At 40.1% G+C, this 23363-nt stretch overlaps 1 protein-coding gene across 1 annotated transcript; it reads right to left on the bottom strand.

Moving 5' to 3' along the window:
• Positions 1-509: 509 nt before the first annotated feature.
• Positions 510-21405, bottom strand: LOC120560598 (leukemia inhibitory factor receptor-like). The gene is given in 18 exon segments (XM_039803262.1): positions 510-1687; positions 1881-1947; positions 2155-2248; positions 2460-2597; positions 2779-2925; positions 3090-3191; positions 3408-3593; positions 3774-4011; positions 4342-4407; positions 4409-4544; positions 5533-5683; positions 6622-6758; positions 8468-8594; positions 8771-9046; positions 9353-9506; positions 10070-10206; positions 10460-10671; positions 21254-21405. Coding segments are annotated over 17 exon segments (2940 nt in total). The 5' UTR covers positions 10566-10671; positions 21254-21405; the 3' UTR covers positions 510-1009.
• Positions 21406-23363: the final 1958 nt, after the last annotated feature.

Genomic DNA, 23363 nt, shown 5'->3' with positions numbered 1-23363 from the left:
CATTTGGTTTAAACTTTCTTGCTTTCAGTTTTCTTCTGTAGTGAAGTAAAGTTCACATCACAAGAAAGAAAAACATCTGAAATGCAAGCTAAAAACTGGATACTCAACTGAAACACAGAATATGCCATTGCTAAATGCCCATTATAGTTAGTTACGGAAAAGACAGTGAGGGGACATAACAGCCATCAGGTTGCCAGGGGGTGCCATAAATATGGTTGAAAAGTGGTATAAAGAAATCTTTGTTGTCAGAATAGAACTGTTTTGATATATAAATATACTGATTTTAGAGATGCACCGATTACAACTTTCTAGGTCGATTCCGATTTCCAATTTTCATAGAGTTACGTCAGCTGATACAGATTTTAGCCGATTCCGATTTCATTTTTTCTAACCACTTTACAGCACACACAAATATTTATTTTCTATCTTTTCTTTAATAGAACATTTTGCACAGAACATAGAAACATTTTTGAACAGATAATGGATCACTATAAAATAGAACTATATAAATTACTCCTGGTGTTGGAAATTCACACACATCTAAAGTGCAATGTTAGAACCATTTCCTTCTTTTCACATCCAACTAAAAAAATGTGATTTGGGTTTTTAGTGTAGTCCTTCCACACCCTACTTTTTCCTTGCAGGTGTTGCATATTGCAAACTTGTTATCTTCTGCACACACGCTGAAGAATTTCCAAACAGCCGACATGTTGCAGGTTAATTCACGAGGTTCCCTACATGTGCAAGAATAGCGCGGACATCTATCGGTGCATCTTTAACCAATTTATATTTATAATTTGCATGACCGAGAAAATTAACTACATCATAACACCTTAAATAGCATTATTGTTGTTAAAGTACAGCTGTAAGAATGTAGTGCTACATCAGAGGGGATATTTACCCCTCTGATAGGCTTGTTTGAGTCATGCCACAGTAATGAATCTGAAAGTTTTATGTTAAACCCCCCCCCCCCCCTGGCCTGGCTGCTACTAGTGAGAGAGAGATGATATCATGGTTTTGTGGATGACAGTAGGTTGGTGAACCAGGTTGCTGCCGATGATGACGGCTGTCGTTGCTCCTCTGCACGTTCCTCTCCATCAGGGAGGAGGAACTGAGTGGAAGCAACTGAGGTGGGGGATCCAAGAGACAGTGCCAGCCCCCCACTTTCCCCAGCATCTACGGGGGAGTCAAAATGCCAGGAGCTCTGGGGTTTGTAGCCCCCAGCACTGGCAGCCTGGGGCTCTAGGAAAGGCTCAGGTGATGCTAGGCCTATGTCATCACTTGGGGCTCTAGATTGCATCTGGGGCCGGTAACCTCCTCCTCCTCCTCCACAGACAGACAGATCAGCCTGGGGTTGTTGGCCCTCAGAAGAGCCCTGTGGATCCAGCTGGAAGACCAAAGAAGACCCTGAGGTCTGGATCCCGGTGTACGTCACATCGGTGCATGCTGAATCCAAAGAAGATGCAGACGAATCTGAGGAGTCTGGGAAACGTGGTCTTATGGGCCGCTCATCTACCACTTGGTTGTAGTAGCGTAATGACGTTGGCTCATCTGTGTCAACTGGCTCGTCTCCTTCAAACTCGTCTTCTTCAGGAATGACAACGAGCACTTCTTTACTAGAATCCCACTCAGGCTTTTCTACCATATGGACCAAACTGTGGGGAGATGGCTTCACATTCAACGGCCCCTGTAAGACACACAGTGTTTGAACACTTTACTGAGTCAGTTTAAACGGGAGACAACCGCCTCATAGTCTTCTCACAAGGGACAATAAAAAAAACACAAAAAATAGGGAATGGTCAATTGTAAGTTCTATATATAGAGTTAGCATTCAATTAGTTTAGTGGTGAGGGTCAGATTGAATTAGACTAATACTGTACCTGTGACCTGGACCAATCACCAGACAGCTTGGGCTCAGGTATGTCTGGATAGAACGCCTTTTTCACCCTGGTGACAAAGCAAAATGTCACTTCAAAATACATTATCATAAAAAAATAATACCTCCTAATAGCTCGTCTTCAATACAGTGTAGATAACAAGCTGCTGCTTATACTGGGTGTTTGCCAATATGGTTATTTGTTTGTACTTGTTACATTATTCATGGTACACACACAAACAAGAGAGTGAAACCGGATAAAAGCATCACAGTCTCACCATTTTCTTTTCTTGTAGCAAATGAAGGTGACAACGGCCAGGAGTAAGGCTATGATTCCCAGGGAAGCCAAGATTTCCAGGATCAGCCAATCCGCTGTCAGGACAAGACAGTGGAAATATTACAGATATTGGACTTAGAGCAAGATGATTATTTTTCCTGTGGTCACCTGTCAATATTTATTTATACAACATATATTTATACATGCATATTTTGTAGCCTCAAATAATAGTAAAAGTAATACTTGTAGAATAAACAATTGTGTATCCAGTCTTAGCTATACACATATAACTATACATTCACGTACTGTATGGCTCCAGCGTTATGGAAGCAGTGGTGCCTTTGTCCTCGCCTGCTGAGGTGTAGGCCTTGACAGTAAAGTTATAGAGGCCTTGAGAGAGACCTTTTACTGTGTAGCTCCTGCTTTCTAGATCTGACAGATTGGCTGTTCAAAGGACAGGGTGAAAAACGAGAGAGAGGCATGGAATGGAAAGAAAAAAAATGAGAAAGGTGGGGGGGGGGCAATGAGAAGAAACGTGTGAGTTTAACAGGATACGAAATGCACTTTCTACAACATATTGTGATGAATGTTATAATGAAGCATGCATGCATGTGTATGCAATTACCTAGAAGTGTGAGCTGGGAGCCACCACTGATGTAAATGTTGTAGCCCAGGAGGAAGCCTCTTCTGTTGACCAGCGGGATCTCTCTCCAGGTAAGGACAATATCAGAGTCGTGCTGAGTGGTTGACAGGAGGACAGAACTGGAAGGGACTGCGGAAGCAGCAAGGAAGGGAGGAAAGATAACAGAAGAGATGGGTCAGAGGGATAACAATGATAATCGAACAAAGAGTCAGCAATTAAAATGCAGAGTATGATTTCTGAAGTCATGGCTTCTTCGAAAAGGATAAGCTTTTCACATGCAGTACTATCCATACCCAGCTCCTGCATGTATCCCTGCCAATGCTGCAGCAGCTCTGGGGCCTCTGAGGAGCTACTGTACAGGGAAATGTTGTACCTCACACCCGGCTGCAAGTTGGCTGATGGAAAAGAAAGAGATTATTATTACATTACAGTATGATTTCAATTTACAGTCCCCTATTGGCATATACTAGAGATTAAAGTTAAGTTTGAGTATGTGGGAAGGGGAAACTCCTTTAAACTTTTTATATTACTAAACACTGTTCATAGCCAAGAATAGCAGTGGGACAAATATAGTGGAGTTTTTAGCCTGTACTGACTGTAGTAATACAGACCTGACTTAATGGTGACATTAGTGTTTCCAGCGGCCAACTTGATCCACTCCACAGGGCAGTCCCACTTGCAGGAAGCTTCATACCATTCTACCACATAAGCACAGGTGTCGTTGGGATTGCGCTGCCAGAACAGAGGGAAACCTCTGTCGGTATAAACTGCCCTGGACACAGTAAAGGGTTCCACATCTGGAAAGAAGAAAATACAGTATGTATACAGCAATGTAGAAACTGCATGTCTTGATATTACCCTTTTATAATTGACTGCTGCTATCAAGTGAGACAGAGTTTTATGACTGTGAAAACAAACTTTTTGCCTTCTAATGTGCATCTTACTCAAAACCTCCCAAACACTCTGTTTCCACATACCTGTCAGACGTAAAGGTATCAGTACACTTGCAGGTTGAGACACCCCAGCAGCATTCTTTGCAATGACGGTTGCCATGACCTTGTTGTCACTGCTACGGGTAGCGATCTGGGTGAGGTTGACTGGTACAGCATAAGTGTCCGGTGAAAACAATTCTGTGTGCTGGAAATTTACTTCTGGGCTCCAGAGAGTAACTTCATAACCTGTGATCAGACCATGGCTCTGTCTTTGTGTCAGAGGCTAGAATAAATCAAGTGAAAGGGAAGGAATGGGGGAGAAAGAAAGATAGGGACACCTTTAAGTCCCCTTTTACTTACAATTTGTTTGATGTATATTCACAACATGTTAAGCTTTGTGTCAAAATGAAGAAAGAGAGTAAAAGGAGAAAGGAGGAAGAGAGCCACAGATGAAGAATAAAGACTAAAACAGAAGAACCCTAACAGGCAATGCACTTGCGTCATCGGATTGTGGCTTATGTGAAGTTGCTGTAAATCTGCTGCTCTCTGCAGTAAAAACAATCACAATCAAAATATATAACAATTCAATTCAAAGGTGAAAAACTAAAAATACCTTCCAAATGACCTGCCCAGTGTAGTCTTTGTTCATCCACATCCACACATCAGGAGCATCTGGAACTGAGAGAAGCAAAAACAAATGAAAAAGAAAAAATGAAAAAGAAAAAAACTACTGCTGCTGTTTTGTAATTGCAATTAAGTGACAATTCTACTGAAACAGAGCAATAAAAAGATGACATGAAAAGTTCATTATTGATCCTAGAAACCTACACAGCTTTTATAAAATGTCTACCCTATCATCTTTTATAACTGACATTTTAGAAGTGAGAAAAAATTTAGTTATACCTTAGAACAATTGTTCTAAGATTTCTTATATACACACACACACATATATATACACACACACATATATACACACATACATATATATATACACATACATACATACATACATACACACACACACACACACATATATATATATATATATATATATACACATACACATATATATACACACATATATACACATATATATATACATACATACATACACATATATACACATATATATATATACATACATTTATATATATATATACATACATACACACACATATACATACATATACACACACATATACATACATATATATATATATATATATATACATATATATATATATATATATATATATATATACATATATATACATATATATATATACATACATACATACATACATACATATATATATATACATACATACATACATACATACATACATACATATATATACACACACATATATATATACACACACATATATACACACACACATATATATATATACACACACATATATATATACACACACACATATATATATATATATACACACACACATATATATACACACACATATATATACACACGCATAAAACAATGCATAAAAAGAACTCAACTACAACACACAGACAACACAAGACCAAAAAAACCACACCCACAGGGACCCACCCAACGACACAACATAAACAAACACAAAACAGAAAAAGAAAAAAAACACACACACACACAACACACACAACAAACATACAACACACACACACACACACACATACACACACACACACACACACACACACACACACACACACACACACACACACACACACACACACACACACACACACACACACACACACACACACACACACACACACACACACACACACACACACACACACACCACCCCTTGTTTTGTATCCTTGGGAGGCAAGCTCTACCTGGCAGTCAAGAGCCAAAGAGGAATAGCTCTTGTACTCCCATTGCCACAACACAGTGGCATTCCAGGCATGGACAACAAAGGTTAGGTTATCTGGTGCAACTGGGTGCACTGAGGAGAAAGGTTGAAACAACAATCAGTAAACTTAAAAAAAAAACTTTTATTGGTGTATTTCATTAGCCTGGTCCTACCAGACTCTCGTACATTTTATTTGTACAGAGAGTCTGGCCACTCTCCATTGACAAGTGTTAACTTCCTTGAAGGAGGGTACTCTGTTGAAGTTTAAAACTATTGGATCTGCCCAGAGCCACTCTGGATCTGCCATAACCAATCGCTAACGTAGAACAACTAGGCTATCGGCTTATATTTAGCATTAGCATTGCTAGCGGTGGTGGTGGTGATGGTGCAGTGGATATGACAATGCCTTTGGTGTGGGAGACCCGAGTTCAATTCCCACTGGGATACATCAACCAATGTGTCCCTGAGCAAGACACTTAACCCCTAGTTGCTCCAGAGGCGTGCAACCTCGGGCATATATAGCAATTGTAAGTCGCTTTGGATAAAAGTGTCTGCTAAATGCCGTGTAATGATAGCGTTAGCCTTAGCCAACTCCTTCACCACTAACGGCGCGAGCTGAAAAATCTAACTTTTCCCGAACCCTGTGGGGAGGAGGGCCACAACATCACGGCCACCAACACAACTCAGCAAATATTGTTCTTGCTCGGGTTTTAACTCATGGATATTCGGAAGCGTTGCCACAACGGACCAAATCTTTCTCCGCCGCCATTACAGAACTACAACTAAACTCAAACTAGTCCACAACCTCAACGTCATCGCTCTCAGCCACTCCCTCTGTTCGCTGATTGGTCCGAGAAAACCCAAGAATATACCGCTAACCCAGACGGAGTACTGAAGACAAATGAAAATTGAGCGAATGAGTGTAGGAGGGCGGAGCCAGGCTAGTATTTCATGTCTATGTTTACCTTTACTTTGACAGATTGGTATAAATCCATCCATTGATTTTGAGAAGTTAAGGGTCATACACCTACCTCTGTGATTGATCTCAGCAGAATCAGTGAGGCTGTACTGGCCGAGAGGGTTTACAGCTACCAGTGTAAAGTTACCCTCCCACTGGGCCACGCTACACTCTTTCTGCTTCTCCTCTGGGCTGCTCAAAGTACAGTTCCTTTCAAGAAAAAATACCAGATAAAAAATAAATTGAATTCAATTTAAATTTGCTAAGAATGTGAAAATAAAAACAACCAAATTAAATACAATTATAATGACTTCAGATACTAGATCTAAACTATAGATGCAGACACAGGCCCAAACACATTCATAATGTAACTTCTCTTCAAGCCAGCCTACAGACAATTCCTGTAAAAGGTCTGGCAGACAACCAGCGGTGACTAAGTGCTTTATATTTTTTTTCTCATCCTCTCACTGTTTGATTTTATTTTTGGGCAGAAAACGCTTTTTAGAGAAAGGCAGGGGTAACAATGATAAATAATGCGAGGATAATCTTTCAAAAACAGTCGCATTGTACCACATCCTGGATGTCCATTATTGCCTCCTCTGTCCCAAACAATTATGACTTTCCACTGTGAGTTTCCAATATACTGTGTCAGATACAGATACCATTGTATTATTGAGTATGTTGTTTTTTAAATTTTTTTTTTTTTACTTATGGTGATAATATCTTTAGGTGCTTTCAAACAGCAGTTCAAAAAGCAGTTCAATTGTTGGTTTGTTTAGGTGGTGATTAGTAGAGATGCACCGATTACAACTTTCTAGGCCGATTTCGATTTCCGATTTTTTTTTAGTTAGGCCAGCCAATACCGATTTTAGCCGATTCCGATTTCATTATTTTCTAAGCACTTTACAGCACACACAAATATTTTCTTTAATAGAACATTTTGCACAGAACATAGAACACTTTTTGAACAGATAATGGATAATAACTATAAAATAGAACTATATAAATTACTCCTGGTGTGGGAAATTCACACACATCTAAAGTGCAATGTTAGAACCATTTCCTTCCTTTCACATCCAATATCCAACAAAAAAAAAATGTGATTTGGGTTTTTGGTGTAGTCCCTCCACGCCCTACTTTTTCCTTAGAGGTGTTGCATATTGCAAACTTGTTATCTTCTGCACACACGCTGAAGAATTTCCAAACAGCTGACATGTGGCAGGTTAAGTCACGAGGTTCCCTACATGTGAGAGAATAGCGCGGGCACGTGTTTCATACCGCGAGCGGGTACGCGCAACACACAGCGGAAAAGTTGAGAGAAAGGGAAAAAGAGATTGTGCTGTCGCGTCCGTGTGTGCGTGCGTCCTTGAGAACTGTAACTCGTATAACTTATGATGTCAGTTAATTGTAGCATTGACCAGCATGAAATCGGCATATGTCAGACTGACCTGCTGGTCATGGCCGAGCACGTGAAAACTGGCCAATTCCGGTCACCAGCCGGTCTATCGGTGCATCTCTAGTGATTAGGTGATGTGAACACTGAACTGCCTGAAAAGGTGCATCTGGTTCCAACTAACTATGGTGCTGTTGGTTTGAAGTGTGAAAGCAAACCAGATCAACCACAGCATTTTGTGACAGCAGCTATGTAATTTAAGCATGCATATTATAAGCTACACTCATATTAAATAATTGTATTGATTGTAAACTGTTAAGAAACTGCTCTCCAAATCAGAGATGTGTCAAGCTTGTGTCCTACTCCATATATTTTAGAATCTGTAGCCTTTTGTGAATGAGCACGTGTGTACAGTTCTGCTACCTGACCTGAGCCCTACGGTTTTCAACACAGCATAAGGTTTCAGGTCAGGTTACAGCCATTTTGTCGGGTATATGTGTAAGTCCAAATGAGGTTTGCGAACAACCTCTTGTTCAGCGAGTAGCGTGTTCCTCGTTTTCTATACAAGTTCGTGTCTCGTTGTTCCTTCCACTGGCACACAGCTGAGGTTAAGTCACGAGTCTCGCACACAAAATCAGTGGGCAGTGGTGGATCTGGGGAAGGGGACAACAAGCAGAAACTTAGATGCTTCATCATATACATATATAAATAAAAGACTTAACTAATTCTTAACTGCCTCTCTCTGCCACTGCAAGCACATTCACCCATCTTAAATATGACAATCTTTCACAATTCAGTTCTTTCTTTTCCATCCACTTAGTCATCTTACATCCAACAAACACCACTGCTCCAGTCAGCTTTGTCCTCAGGTTGTCAAAACAGACGACGTTGGTTCCCGTCTCGCCGGAAAGTTCCTGATTAACCACTGTAGTGGCAAAACTTCGCCTACTTAGCCGTGTTGTGTTCATGACTGTGTTGCCATAGCGGATGGTACCAAATAGCAACCCCTCTTCCACAATGCAACAGAAGGTGGTGTTGGCCCCCACAGGTACAATTCTGTCCTGGGGGTACATCTGGAATTTCTCATTGCTCGGGAGATCACTTCCTGGAGAGAGTGAGGGAGAAAGAAGAGAGCAGAGTGTTTAGAATTGTCAAATGATAGCCAAAAGAGGAGAGGGACAAATAAATAGAGATCTATATTTAGGTACAAAGACAGACATCTGTTTGGCTTAAGAGAGAGATTTTAGAGAGAAAAATGATTTAAATTGAAATGGCTTCAGCTCCCCCTAAATGAACAAATGCATTATGTTGATCCCAAACTGACAGGTCAGGTAAAGCAGCAATTTATGTTTCTCTAGTTATTGGTGTCCTATAATATATTATATATGGGTGTAATTATTGCCCCTCTGACCTTGAAGTATCTGAGTGTTGCTCCATTCACTTGTTGTCTGTCCATCTCGTGAGCGGATTTTGATCGACAGCGAGGTACACTCGAGAGGTTCAACTGAGGTCCAGTTCCACTGGTGCCGACCACTCACCTGATTCATCGTCACAGACACCGTCTCCTACAGATAATACACAGTGAGGGAAAGAACAAATGGTAAATGATTGTTGGTGATGACAGTCATAGCTTAAGCAGGAAAAGAAACAACTATTATTGTACTGATGTATAATATCAAATAAACTAGCATAACTGAATGTGCTGCAGAGGCAAATAAAGTAAATATGACTTTGAAAGCTCCTTTTAGAGTCCGACCATTAATATCGGCTAATATTAGCTCATTGCAGACATATCTGTATCAGCGTATATGTCAGCCAATAAATGACAAGATATTGAAGTACAGAAATGCCAAAGATATGTTTAGAAACAGTGTCACACTTTGATTTGTTTCTTAAGTGTACTTTCCAACTGTAAAATGTTTTACCCAGTAAATTTCTTGGTCGCAATCGTTCAAAAGACAAAAACAAATATAAGGGAACCGTATCTAAAATTATTTATACAATTGCGCAAAAATGTGTTGGTTAGGCTAGAGCTCCTTTTACATGACAATCTAACTAACGTGTGGCATCACCGTACAAAAAGAAAAGCATGAGAACAAATTAAGGGAAAAAAAAGAAATGCTCTTACATAGAAGACAGTTTCATTGAGTTCAGTTCTTAGAATCATGAGGTCAAAGGTTGTGGCTGCTCCCCCCAGCCAGGATATGGTTAGATGCTGTGTATACATGTTGGCTGACAGGATCACCTGCTGGGGTACAGTAAGGACTGAAAAAAAAGATTGCGACAGTATTAAATGATTTAAATGGCAAAGTACACAGACACACAGTGTAAGTTTAAATCAGCAAACATGGTTTTAGTATCAACCCCAGAGAACAAAAGAGCAAACCTTTCCCATATGGACCCGCTATATTTCATCAATAGTCAACACTTTTAACAGCCTGTGCATTGAGCATTGCTGATCACTGATTCATCAGAATGTCGAGGGTGGAATTTGCCCTTAATGCAGTTTGGTTCTTACCATCTTTGGCATTAGTGTGTATAGCCAAGAGGCCCAGGAGAACAGAGATGAGCCAGACAGGGCTACAGTTAGGCTTTGAGCTGGGACTGACACTTAAGCGAGGCATGGTGTTTAACTGGCCAGGTCACTGTCTGCAGATGGTACGGTGGTGGTCCTCTCCACTACAGCAACACCATTCTAGACATCCTGAGAGCAAGACAGTACAGGTTGCCCTGTGGAAAAAGACAGCAGAATAGAGAACCAAATGGTAAATGTACGATGAATACAATAGAGATCTGGTAAAACACACACTTAAACTAGAAACCATCTTGCGATTGGATAACACCAGCCACAACAGTGTTTTTCAGTCCTGTGCTGGTGTTAGCCACTTCACCACGTTTTCTAATGTTGTTCTTTAGTTCAGGAAGTTAGGCTCAGTGAATGTAATTTTGTTTTAGTTTTTTTGTTCGTGTTGAGACAGAACTCTTACTATTAGCTTCTTTAGGTGAAAACAATACCAGCGTCACTGTCGCAGCTGGCAAAGAGAAAGGTACCATGTAAGCTGCAAGGACATTCAACAAAATTCATGGTAATAAAGTTGCTAATTTTAAAACATTTGTTTAAATAAAACTCTTGTCCTGAAGACCTCAGTGCTGTTTTATACTATTTAGGTGGTGTTGAGATGAGGGCAGCTGTTGGGAAACTGTAACGTTGCAGTCATGCAAACATAATTCTTATTCATGAAATATTCTGGCGTGCACACAGTAATTTCATAAAATGTCTCTCAAGGTTTGTCTAGTTTGCTCTTGCCAGAGAATGCTGTTTTTATAAATCTCACCCCTGTCCTTATCCAGTTCACCTGTACTAATCTCAACTTGTGTAGTTTTTGAATGTTGAACACTCCATTTTGCTGCTTATCTACTAACAATGCTACTATCTACTAGTATTGTGAATAGCCAGATGAAGATCAGACAGACAGGGATAGTAAAGCTGAGGACAAACACAGATTATGACAGCTGTGGAATCAGCATGACGACGAACCCATGCATGATGACTTATGTATGTATGTATGTATGATGCATGATACATGATACATACATACATACAGTACAGGCCAAAAGTTTGGACACACCTTCTCATTCAATGAGTTTCCTTTATTTTCATGACTATTTACATTGTAGATTCTCACTGAAGGCATCAAAACTATGAATGAACACATATGGAATTACGTACTTAACAAAAAAGTGTAAAATAACTGAAAACATGTCTTATATTCTAGTTTCTTCAAAGTAGCCACCCTTTGCTCTGATAACTGCTTTGCACACTCTTGGCATTCTCTTGATGAGCTTCAAGAGGTAGTCACCTGAAATGGTTTTCCAACAGTCTTGAAGGAGTTCCCAGAGATGCTTAGCACTTGTTGGCCCTTTTGCCTTCACTCTGCGGTCCAGCTCACCCCAAACCATCTCGATTGGGTTCAGGTCCAGTGACTGTGGAGGCCAGGTCATCTGGCACAGCACTCCATCACTCCCCTTCTTTGTCAAATAGCCCTTACACAGCCTGGAGGTGTATTCGGGGTCATTGTCCTGTTGAAAAATAAATGATGGTCCAACTAAACGCAAACCGGATGGGATGGCATGTCGCTGCAGGATGCTGTGGTAGCCATGCTGGTTCAGTATGACTTCAATTTTGAATAAATACCCAACAGTGTCACCAGCAAAGCACCCCCACACCATCACACCTCCTCCTCCATGCTTCACGGTGGGAACCAGGCATGTAGAATCCATCCGTTCACCTTTTCTGCATCGCACAAAGACACGGTGGTTGGAACCAAAGCTCTCAAATTTGGACTCATCAGACCAAAGCACAGATTTCCACTGGTCTAATGTCCATTCCTAATGTTTCTTGGCCCAAACAAATCTCTTCTGCTTGTTGCCTCTCCTTAGCAGGGGTTTCCTAGCAGCTACTTGACCATGAAGGCCTGATTCGCGCAGTCTCCTCTTAACAGTTGTTCTAGAGATGTGTCTGCTGCTAGAACTCTGTGTGGCATTCATCTGGTCTCTAATCTGAGCTGCTGTTAACTTGCGATTTCTGAGACTGGTGACTCTGATGAACTTATCCTCAGCAGCAGAGGTGACTCTTGGTCTTCCTTTCCTGGGGCGGTCCTCATGTGAGCCAGTGGTTTTACTGCGACTGGCACGAAGTATTAACGCAATTTCCCGTACTGACTTATCTTCATTTGTTAAAGTAATGATGGCCACTCGTTTCTCTTTACTTAGCTGATTGGTTCTAATATGAATTCTAACAGTTGTCCGATAGGGCTGTCGGCTGTGTGTCAACCTGACTTCTGCACAACACAACTGATGGTCCCAACCCCATTAATAAGGGAAAATATTCCACTAATTAACCCTGAGAAGGCACACCTGTGAAGTGAAAACCATTTCAGGTGACTACGTCATGAAGCTCATTGAGAGAACACCAAGGGGTTGGAAGGTCTATCAAAAAAGCAAAAGGTGGCTACTTTGAGGAATCTAAAATATAAGACATGTTTTCAGTTATTTCACACTTTTTTGTTAAGTACATAATTCCATACGTGTTCATTCATAGTTTTGATGCCTTCAGTGAGAATCTACAATGTAAATGGTCATGAAAATAAAGAAAACGCATTGAATGAGAAGGTGTGTCCAAACCTTTGGCCTTTACTGTACATATATACATACATATTTCCAAATGTGCAAAAGTAAATGTATACACTGTACTGCAAGACAAAAGTTACTACAGGAATAAAAAGTACACTTAAACTCTCCAAAGAAAACTATCACCAGCTACACTATAAATATATAGAAGCTTGTCTTTGTACTACATGCATGACAAACACACTTATTTAAAGGCAGCTTGAAGCAATGAGGATACAGCTGTACATTAACAACTACATTTTTCCAGGGAAATATTCATCCACCAGCACTACCTGATTTATACTGAATTAAAAAGGTCACAGTGTTTTAATTTCTAATGTCAACACATCTCATTTCACAGACAGCCAGAAAGTAACACTGCCACAACTTCACTGGCTGCCCACTACAACCGCATACCGACTTACTGTATGTGATAATAAACTAAATATCTTTTGGTTTTGAACTGTTGGTCTGACAAAAACAATCAATTCAAAGACATACCCTTAGCTTTAGGGCATTTTTCACTATTTTCTGACATTTTATAGCTGGCCAAAGTATGACTAAAAAATAATCAGCAGATTATTCTAATAATTTGTTGCAGTCCTAATTAAGAATATGACCAAATACCTGCAATGCAATAATTGTGTAAGGATGGATTCAACAAAACCACACTAATGTAATAATGGCGATACAAAGGGACTAGAACTAGATACAAAGTGTTTCAAGTTGCTTTTCTAAAAAAACATCTAGGTGGAGAGTGGGGACACAAGGTCAAGGCCCAGCCTGTAATTCATGTGATTGTTGTTCCATAAAAAAAGGAGATGTTGCAATTTTGTTCTGAGCCTTGGCCTTGATGAACCTGCATGTGCACGTTTGTGTATGTAATCACTGCTATTGTGGGTTTAACTGTCACAGAGAAGCTGCAGTGCAGTTATTCTGGTTTCCCTTGGGACAGGCTGGGACAGGCGTCAAATTGCTTGGTAGCTTGATAAAACAATGCTCTCAAGTACTGCCAAACCCATTACTGCAACCACAACAGGACCTGAATGCAAAATACAAAGACAACACCCAAGCAAAGTCCGATTTAGATAGCTGAAGAAAAAAGTCTAACCCTAACCTGAAGCATCTTTGTCAAACAGACAAGACAACGCAAGAGTATGCATTGCAGACAGTCAGACAGTACAGTATAGCTAATATAATCATAGCAGGTTATTTCATTTAATTTATAATATGATCACTGCAAGCCTTATGCAAGAAATGAGATGTTTTCTGCATCTGGTTTCATAACCCATCAGTGTCTGCCAATAGAGAGGTTGAAAGAAAAAGAAAAAAGCGATCACAGATAAAAAATAAAAAAAAAGCTATCTTTTCATCCTAAATCATGATGCAAGAATAAAACACAACCCTGGTCTCAAATCCTCGCAGCCTTTCAATCTTTTTTCCCACAACTTGGTGGATAATATACAGTTGTTTTCCTTTCACAACGAACGCAGTGAGCAAAACAAGCTGCTACAGGTGCCAAATACTTCCATTTCAGAGAAGAGAAAGCTTACATTATGGGAAAGGAGGACAGGAATACATTTTGTAGCCTGCTTATCTAACTACCAAAAAGATACCTTGTACTGTCAACTAAATAAAGCATATGTATGTGACACAAAACCATGTGTCCTGTAAATTATTTGTAATTGATAAATGTTTGAATGAAACAAAAGCATGTATGTATGTATACTGTGTCTGGAAAATTATATGAACCAATCTTAAAGGTCCAATATGTAATATATTTACTGTAATGAATCCAAAAATTACCATAATGTGTCATCAGATATTAAGGAAACATGCTAAGTTGAAATACTATCTTTTCTGACAACAATGCTAATGCCAGTATTTTCTCCTTCTGAAATTTCCGTTCTGTGACAGAATTTCTGTTTTGGCCTGTGTGTTGTTATCAACGGCCCAGTTTGACAGCCAGGCCGGGTTGCCAGATATACCTGTAAAAACGTAAACCCAGCGCGCTACAGCTGTAACGTTAGGACAGCCATGAAAGCAGCAAACAAACGAACGGGATCAACGGAGATAGATTCTACCCGACCTAAAAAAATAACTGGCATGTTTCTAACAGTTGCATGACCAGAGACGTTACAAACCCCGGGTAAATATTGGAGATGTATTTGAAAGATGTAGACAGCTTAGAGCCCAAAAGGACGCCGAGTTGCTTAATTTCCTCCTGAACAGGTAAGCATTAGCTTCAGGCTAATTTATTACGGCTACAAGGGACGGGCATTTTATGTAATTTCAACATTTGTGTACTCACATTGAATTATATAGCTAGAGTACCCGAGTTAAAAACGAATTGAGACACAGCCAGCGAAGTGATCCCGACTGGTCCTGGCTAACGCCGCTATACTAACCCTGCTAACGTTACCGAGGGACCAGGCAAGCGGGCCACGACTGTTGACAACATGTAGACTGTTCAGCGGCCGTAGCCGACAACTGAGTTATTTTAAGCCAGGAGAGGGGGGCTTTAAATCGGGAAGAGAGGACCGTGAGTTTTCAGTGTGTTTAGCTATTGTTGCCGTAATTCTAAGCCAATAAAGTGTGTTCAGTCAGGTGGAAAGGACAGCAAGTTAGTGTTATTTTTAGTGGTTCCTACCGTAATTCTAAGCCGAAAAAGTGTGTCTGTCAGTCGGATACAGAGCTCCGCGTGAGCACGGGCTTCTATGACTGTCAACATAGCCAGCGTCTAACGTTAGCTACTCCGCTGTGCTGTGGAGTAATGTCTGGCTATGTGAGACTAGCGTCTAGCAACATTGTTGTGGATGCTGCTGTCTCAGCCTGGCAACCTCCTTGAACTTCGAGTCTGGGGAGGAGGGGGCAGGGGAGACGACTCTCTCCAGTATTTTGAATTTGTACTGCAGTAAGTATTTTAAACACTAGCTGTCAGTATTACATATTGCACCTTTAAGAAAACATAAGCCAAAGGAAATAAAGTGCACAAGGTTACAACTTTTTAAGATGGCTGTGGCCATCACAGTGCTCAACGTTTTATTCCAAATCACCAGTTAGTTTAGTTTCATTTTTATCTAGACTTTAGTGACAGATAGAACGGAAACACAGGAATAAAATGCAACACTAAAAACAAGAGGATACTGGACAAAATAAAAAAACGTGTGTAGGTCAGATAAAACATATTCCAAGGGGTTTTTGAAAACCTTTTGGTACAGGAAGACAAGTGTTATAAACAAGTAAACAAAAAGAACTAAAGTAAAAAATAAAAACACCATTAAATTGATAACTGTTAAATGACAGCAAAGCACAGCATGAAGCCTAAATGAATCTATACAGAACATCTTGACAATCATTATGTGGTACACTATGACATTTTCTTTCCTTTAGATCATTTTGCAGCAGCAGGAGTAAAAGAGGAATTTCAAATCTGGGATGTGTTTTTTTACTGCTGGCTCCTAAAGTGGTTTCACATATGGTTTTAAATGAGTTCCTATTCAGCCATGAAACCTATATGGATGAACGTAATGGTCACATCCATCCAGTTGTTGGTTTTGAATGCACAAAAATAGATTTGACTGTGCATTTTTATGGTAGTGTAAAAGTTGGAGGTCTGCTGCTGCTATTAATACTACTATGTAGATAATGCAGAGCCTCTATCCAGCAACTATTTCTGCAGCCAAAAAACACGCTAAACAATCACTACTCTTAGTGTCATTTCTTTAGTTTGACTTGGTTAACAAGGACATCTGAACACTTGGGCTTTTATTAACCCAAATGTGCTGCTCTTTCCACAGTTGGCTAGGATTTTAAACGTCTTCTGGTGTATTCCTGGCTTTAAAAACATCACCTCTAGATGAAATTCAGAGGCATGGCTCAACATAAATACAGCTGTGTGGAGTCAATGTTTCACACACTTCTGTGCCTGAACCAAAATGGATTCTGAGCCTGTTGCAGGTCCCGCATCAAAAGAGCAGTTATACGTTTAAAGGGTCCTGGATCCTAAATATTTTTTCCAACTTCAAAACCAGGCTGAAACATATGACAACCTTCAATATCTCCTAAGATCATCTGAGGCACGAAAAAAAAAAAAAAAACATAGTGCACTGATGGGAAGCGGTAAAAACAGCCCTTGATTCTGGGAAATCTAACCAAGAAACTGATAGCTACAAATGCACACCATCACACAAATCAATACTTCTATGCTGGGCTCTGGTTCTTGTCCTTGTAGCAGTAATAAGTGTGACCACAAACAAAAACCACAGGGATATTGCGTTTACTTAAAAACCAAGTCTAAACCTCATCTGTATGCCTGCAGTAGTCCTATTTTAGGAAAGAAAGGACTTACCTAAAAAACACTGCCTCTCTCCACACTGGACTTTGCCACCGTTCTGTTTGACTACTCAACTGTGTAAGACAGCGTTTATCCAGGTATACTCGCACAAAAAAAATACTGTGCAGGACTGATCACACTGTGATGCTATCATTTCTCGGAACCCAAATTTGCTGAATGCAAACCTCCTTTGTCCCCACTAATTCCACAGTAGATAAACACAAGGTGGTAGTAAAACTCAGTCAGGACATACACAACACACCATACCCATTTCCAGTATTAATTCAGAGATTTATTTATCGTGCAAGTCAGAAAATATGCATAGTTACTGGCATATGCTACATTATGCAATATGTTTGTTTTGAGTGTGTAGGTGTGTGTTTGTGTTGGCTGTGGCATGTTACTTCCCATAATAACTAGCCTTTTTTGTGTTTCAGCTTCTGTTGCCTTGGAATTAATGGTTCATTATTTATTAATCTATTGATATTTTTGAGAGAGAAAAAAGTCACTGACTGAACATTTAGTCAACCTACTTCTTGATCTATCAACTATTTCAACACTAGTTTCAGTCTAAAAGACATCTTAAGTATAAAGTGTAAAGTTATCCCCGCTTGGGCCAAAACCAGGACAAAAATATACTGTAAGTGAACTGGAAACACAGCCACCAACAGCAGCCACAATTACTCTAATTACATCATTACTCCACATCTTGGAGAGAGAGAAATACTACTCATGGAAAACACTACAACAAGCTTAGACAGGTTCATCACTATCTAAATATACATCCGATTGTGATGAAACCTTTTATATGGGAGCTGTAGTGTTTTTCCATATGTATTTTGCCCCAGGCAGTAGTAGATATGGCCCAAGTGGTTTTAAAAAAAAAAAAAAAAAAAAAATCTTTATCCATTTGTACAGTACAACCACCAACCTTAAAGCACCTTACTATCAAAACCACATTTTAAAAAACAAAGAACAAAACTCTGATACTACTTTCTTTACTAAAACTGTGTAGGATGGCAGCTGAAGCCAAACTCAGGAAAAAGTGTGTGTCTGTTCTCGGCCTACACTCAGCAAAGCTGTCATTACGCTGTCATACGATGACCACCGGGACCAAATAACATAAGCAGACAGTGCCTTCTGTGTACTGATATAAGTGTGGTGACATTTTGAAACATGAGCTAAAGTTGCTGCTAATTATGTTTGACCTTTGAATGGGACGAGAGGAAGACCGGAAGAGAGTAAGTGAAAAAACAGAGAGTTAACAGATGAGTGTGTTTGTGTGAAATGTCGGTGCTCTGACCTCAGTGGAGAAGGGACATTCAGTCCTGTGTGTGTAGGTTTTGGACCTCAACCAAACATCCGTTTCCTTCCTTCCCTTTCCCTGTAAGCCTTCATGAATGTAAATTAAAATCTTTGAAGCAACAGTGAAAAAAAAAAAAAAAATCACTTTATAAAATACACAATTTGTGTTTAGATTTTTGCTTCTAAATTACTATCTTAAGATAAATAAATACACATAGTGAGAGTCAAAAGCATGCCAGTCCAACCCTGAATGAAATATACAAACTAGTTTGATCTTGTTTTAGCACAGACAACCAAGTGACTGGTACCAAGGAACGCACACAAACAGTTCCATCTTATCTTATCTTATCTTCACGTGATGCCATAGGGCCCAAAAATACTTCTTCCTATGGACTACATGGCGAAAGAGACATCTGTAAATCAGAGGATATATATTTTTGAGAGTCATAACCCCCGCGAAATGACTCGATTTGCTATCAGAATTTGATCCATTTGGTCCGATAAAGTCTAGAAGAGACGCACGGTTAAATAATTGAATCACGATTCAAGTTTAGCGTAAACTGGCTCAGCCGGCAGAGGTCTTTAGTGCAGATAGTGCAGAAGCAGCGCTGATCATCCAGGTAATAATATATGGGGCAATTGAACTTTTTTGGCTTCATGAGTGAATCAGGAATGAACAAGGTGCTGTATCTAGTTTTTTTTATACATGTACACACTGACGGCTTGACCACTGCAGAGGGCATCTTTTGACTGCAGTACTGTACATCTACAGCAATGGCTTTTCACAAGATCACCTGAAACTTCCAAACCGCAAGTAAAGGCCGGGACACACCAGCCAGACGGCCGACCGTCGACAGAAAAGCCAGTCGAGATGATCAGTCGTGTCCCCGAGGTTACTCGTGTACTGAGGCAACACCGACTTGATAAACGTAATACGTCTCCATAGCAGCAGGCGGCGCTACTCTGTATTGTTGCCAAAGAAATGAAAACCGGCTGCTGATTGGACGAACGCATCACATGGGTTTGTTTTCTCCGGAAATTCAAAGCCAGACTGTCATGGCGGCTCGTTCAGAATACGATCTCATATTGTACTAAAATAGTTCACTGAAACATGTTTCTGAAAACATTTTAAGCGAGAAACAGGCCGTGCAGTTGCTGAATCTGTCTTCATTTCAGCTCAACAAAGGTCAGTTTAAAAGATTTTCGTCAGATTTTGAGGGACTCTAGTCACGCTCATTCCGCTCGCCAATTCCGGGTGAGTCCCGACTGCCCTGCCTCCAACTGAACATGTCAGGTCGGCCAAAATGAATGCCGACAGCCCCCCAGACTGACGACGGCACGGGACACACCAAACAGACTCGAGTCACTGACCTCGCCAGACTGTCCCACGGACGATTATCGGCCCTGTGTGTCCCGGCCTTAAGTCTCTGTGCCGTTATTTATCACATAGAATCTAACGTTAACATTAGCTAACATTAGTGCTTGTGCTAGGAACAGACATAACTTGCTGTTTTGAAGTTCCAGGTGAATTGGAATCATTACACTGATATGCACATTATAAAAGGGAGTACATTGGATTTATTGTTTTGTTTTTTACTGTGGTATCGAATTGGGTATCGAGAATCGCGAAATTCCACTGGTATTGGTATTGTGACATTCCTATTTATTATTATATTATTATTTTCTTTTTTTTTATGACATAATTGCCCCACCCAGTTTTCTGTGAGAAGATACTATGTTTACAGCAACAACAAAACAACTCTTCTTCTGTGCATTAAGCAACACACTAAATTTTCTTTTAAAGTTTCTTTCACATTCATTTCCTTTAATGTGTTTATTTATGTACGCACCATCCACCAAGTGTTACTTGGCAATAAATAATTCTTTGATTCTGATTTGATCACAATATAGTGTTACATGGTCCTACAAAACAGCCTATGATCCATACTGGAGCACACTGGCTGGGTAATCTAAATATTAAGAAATTATCATAAAAGATTAGTTGATCTGACTATACAATTTGTGAACAAAACAACCATGATGACGAATTATACATTATCATACCGTCATATCACACATTTGGGGTCCCAACTACACAAAAATAATAATAATCATGTGTGCCTAATACAGCAGGTATCCCGAACTGCACCATCACAGGACGTTTTGCATCATTAGCATTAGCAATTGGGCAGCATGATGAATTTAACGTGAATAAGTATAAAGTCTTATCATAAACAACTGACAGACGGTGAATACACTTCATAAATTTAGGTAGCTTTTGTAAAAAACATTTTGTCAAGGGAGACAAATTTGGAAAAGATTAGTTAAATGTAATTTTAAATTCACTTAGCGTCCAGCACCCCACCACATCACACACACGCAGAAGAGGCCACGGTTGTTTGGAAAAAAACAGCTAGCTAACGTTAACGTTACAGTAACGTTAGTTGCCATCTACGAACTACGTTAAACGGTTATTATAAGTTCAAATAACGACTATATTACCTCTGATGTAGCAAGAAATCCTTTTCAGTGCTGTTAAAAATGTATCCGCTAAATATATCCAATAATCCAGTACTAAAAAACCTGCCCCCGTGCTTAGTAGTTAGAGCAATCCCAATGAATCCAGAGTAGGTTGGGACAGAGTGATAGAGAAAGACGGCTCTGGGTTGGGATTACTGGAATAGCGTTTGATTGACGCTTGCACTAACCAATAGGCATACACTAAACTGTTTTTCACAGGGGAGAGGGCGTTGTCGTGCTGCGTTGAAGTCACACAGGAAAAACGGCCATAACGCAAACCCAATATTCAGTGATAACATAGAACTTCATAACACCCCTGGCTAAATGACACCAAAAGGGCCCTTAGGCAACACTACAGACAAGCCGAACGAAGGTGGAAGAAGGACAATTTACATGTATCACTGGGTTTATTAAGGGACAGTCTAGCCGCATACCAGAAGGCTGTGAAGGTGGCAAAGATGCACCACCTCTCTTCTGTCATAGCTAGCAGTTGCCATGAACCAAGAGTGTTATTTAACACTATAAACTGTCGTGAATCCTTGCACCTCTGCTCCGACAGAGGTTTCAACCAGTACCTGTGAGAAGTTTCTCTGTTATTTTATCGACAAAGTAGCATCTGTCAGGCAATACGCCAGTGTTAATTTTAATGTGTTTGTACCTGCTGCTCCTGTGCACTCTTCTGTGTTTGAGGAATATAAGGCAGTTTCTTTGACGTTGCTTACGTAGTGCAACACATGAAACCTACCAACTGTCCCTTAGACATTGTTCCCGCCAGGATGGTGAAGAAGGTTTTTAATAGCACTTAGTTTAGGTTCTGTCCCAGCTGCCTTTAAACATGCTGTGGTCAGGCCCCTACTTAAGAAGCCTCATCTTGACCCCACAGTGTTGTCCAATTTTAGACCAGTCTCTCATCTGCCTTTTCTTTCAAAGGTTTTGGAAAAAGTTGTTTTCATACAGTTACAAGCCTTTTTGCAACAGAACTCTGTGTTTGAAAAATTTCAATCTAGTTTCAGATCACGTCACAGCACTGAGTCTGCACTGTTGAGAGTACACAATGATATAGCCTTGTCTGTAGATGCCGGGAAGCCTGCTGTTTTAGTGCTTTTGGACCTCACAGCGGCTTTTGATACAGTGGACCATGCAGTTCTCCTCTCTCGCCTTGATCATTGGTTTCTCTGTCATGATTGGTGACCTCTTCTCATCATCAGCCACTCCTCTCTCTTGTGGGGTACCCCAAGGTTCAATTATTGGCCCCATCCTGTTTTCCTTATATATGTTGGATTTAGGGGCTATTATAGGAAAGCACAACCTGTCATTTCATTTCATTTCAGATGATTTGCAAATGTATTTGCCTATGAAACCGAATGACAGTGTCGCACTAAACTCCCTGCTTAGTTGTATTAATGATATTAAGTTGTGGCTTTCACAAAACTTTCTTAACTTGAATGAAGCTAAAACTGAGTGTATCATCTTCAGTACTTCATGCACGCCAAACAGTCCAGCTTTGAGTTTGGGAGCTCTGGCTTCATACCTTAAGCCAGCTGTCAAAAATGTGGTAGTTACTTTTGATTGCAACATGAAATTTGACAAGCAGATCAGCAATGTTGTTAAAATTAATTTTTTCCAGCTTTGTCTCCTGGCTAAAGTTAAGCCCTTCCTTAACAGGCATTATCTAGAAAAGGTGATTCATGCTTTTATTAGTTGGATTACTGTAATGCTCTTTATGTTGGTCTGAATCAAACCTTCATCTCACGACTTCAACTTGTGCAAAATGCTGCTGCTCGCTTTTTAACAAATACATCTAGTCGTGCACACATCACTTTCGTTTTCTACACCCTACATTGGCTCCCTGTGCATTTTAGAATCAATTTTAAGATTTTATTGTTTGTTTTCAAGGCCTTAAATGGCCTGGCCCCGGAGTATTTGTCCGAGATTTTAATGCTGCGTGAGTACAACCGATCATTGCGGTCTTCAAATCAACTGGTTTTAGAAGTCCCAAGGTCAAGGTATAAACGGTGGGGTGATCAGGCTTTTGCAGTTGCTGCCAAGAGACTCTGGAACAAGTTACCCTCTGATACATCTGACCACATTG

Source organism: Perca fluviatilis, chromosome 6, assembly GCF_010015445.1.
Source record: "Perca fluviatilis chromosome 6, GENO_Pfluv_1.0, whole genome shotgun sequence".
In the NCBI taxonomy this organism is placed as follows: Eukaryota; Metazoa; Chordata; class Actinopteri; order Perciformes; family Percidae; genus Perca; species Perca fluviatilis.
Note: the sequence above shows the minus strand (reverse complement) of the source record. Positions and strands in the feature narration are given on the sequence as shown.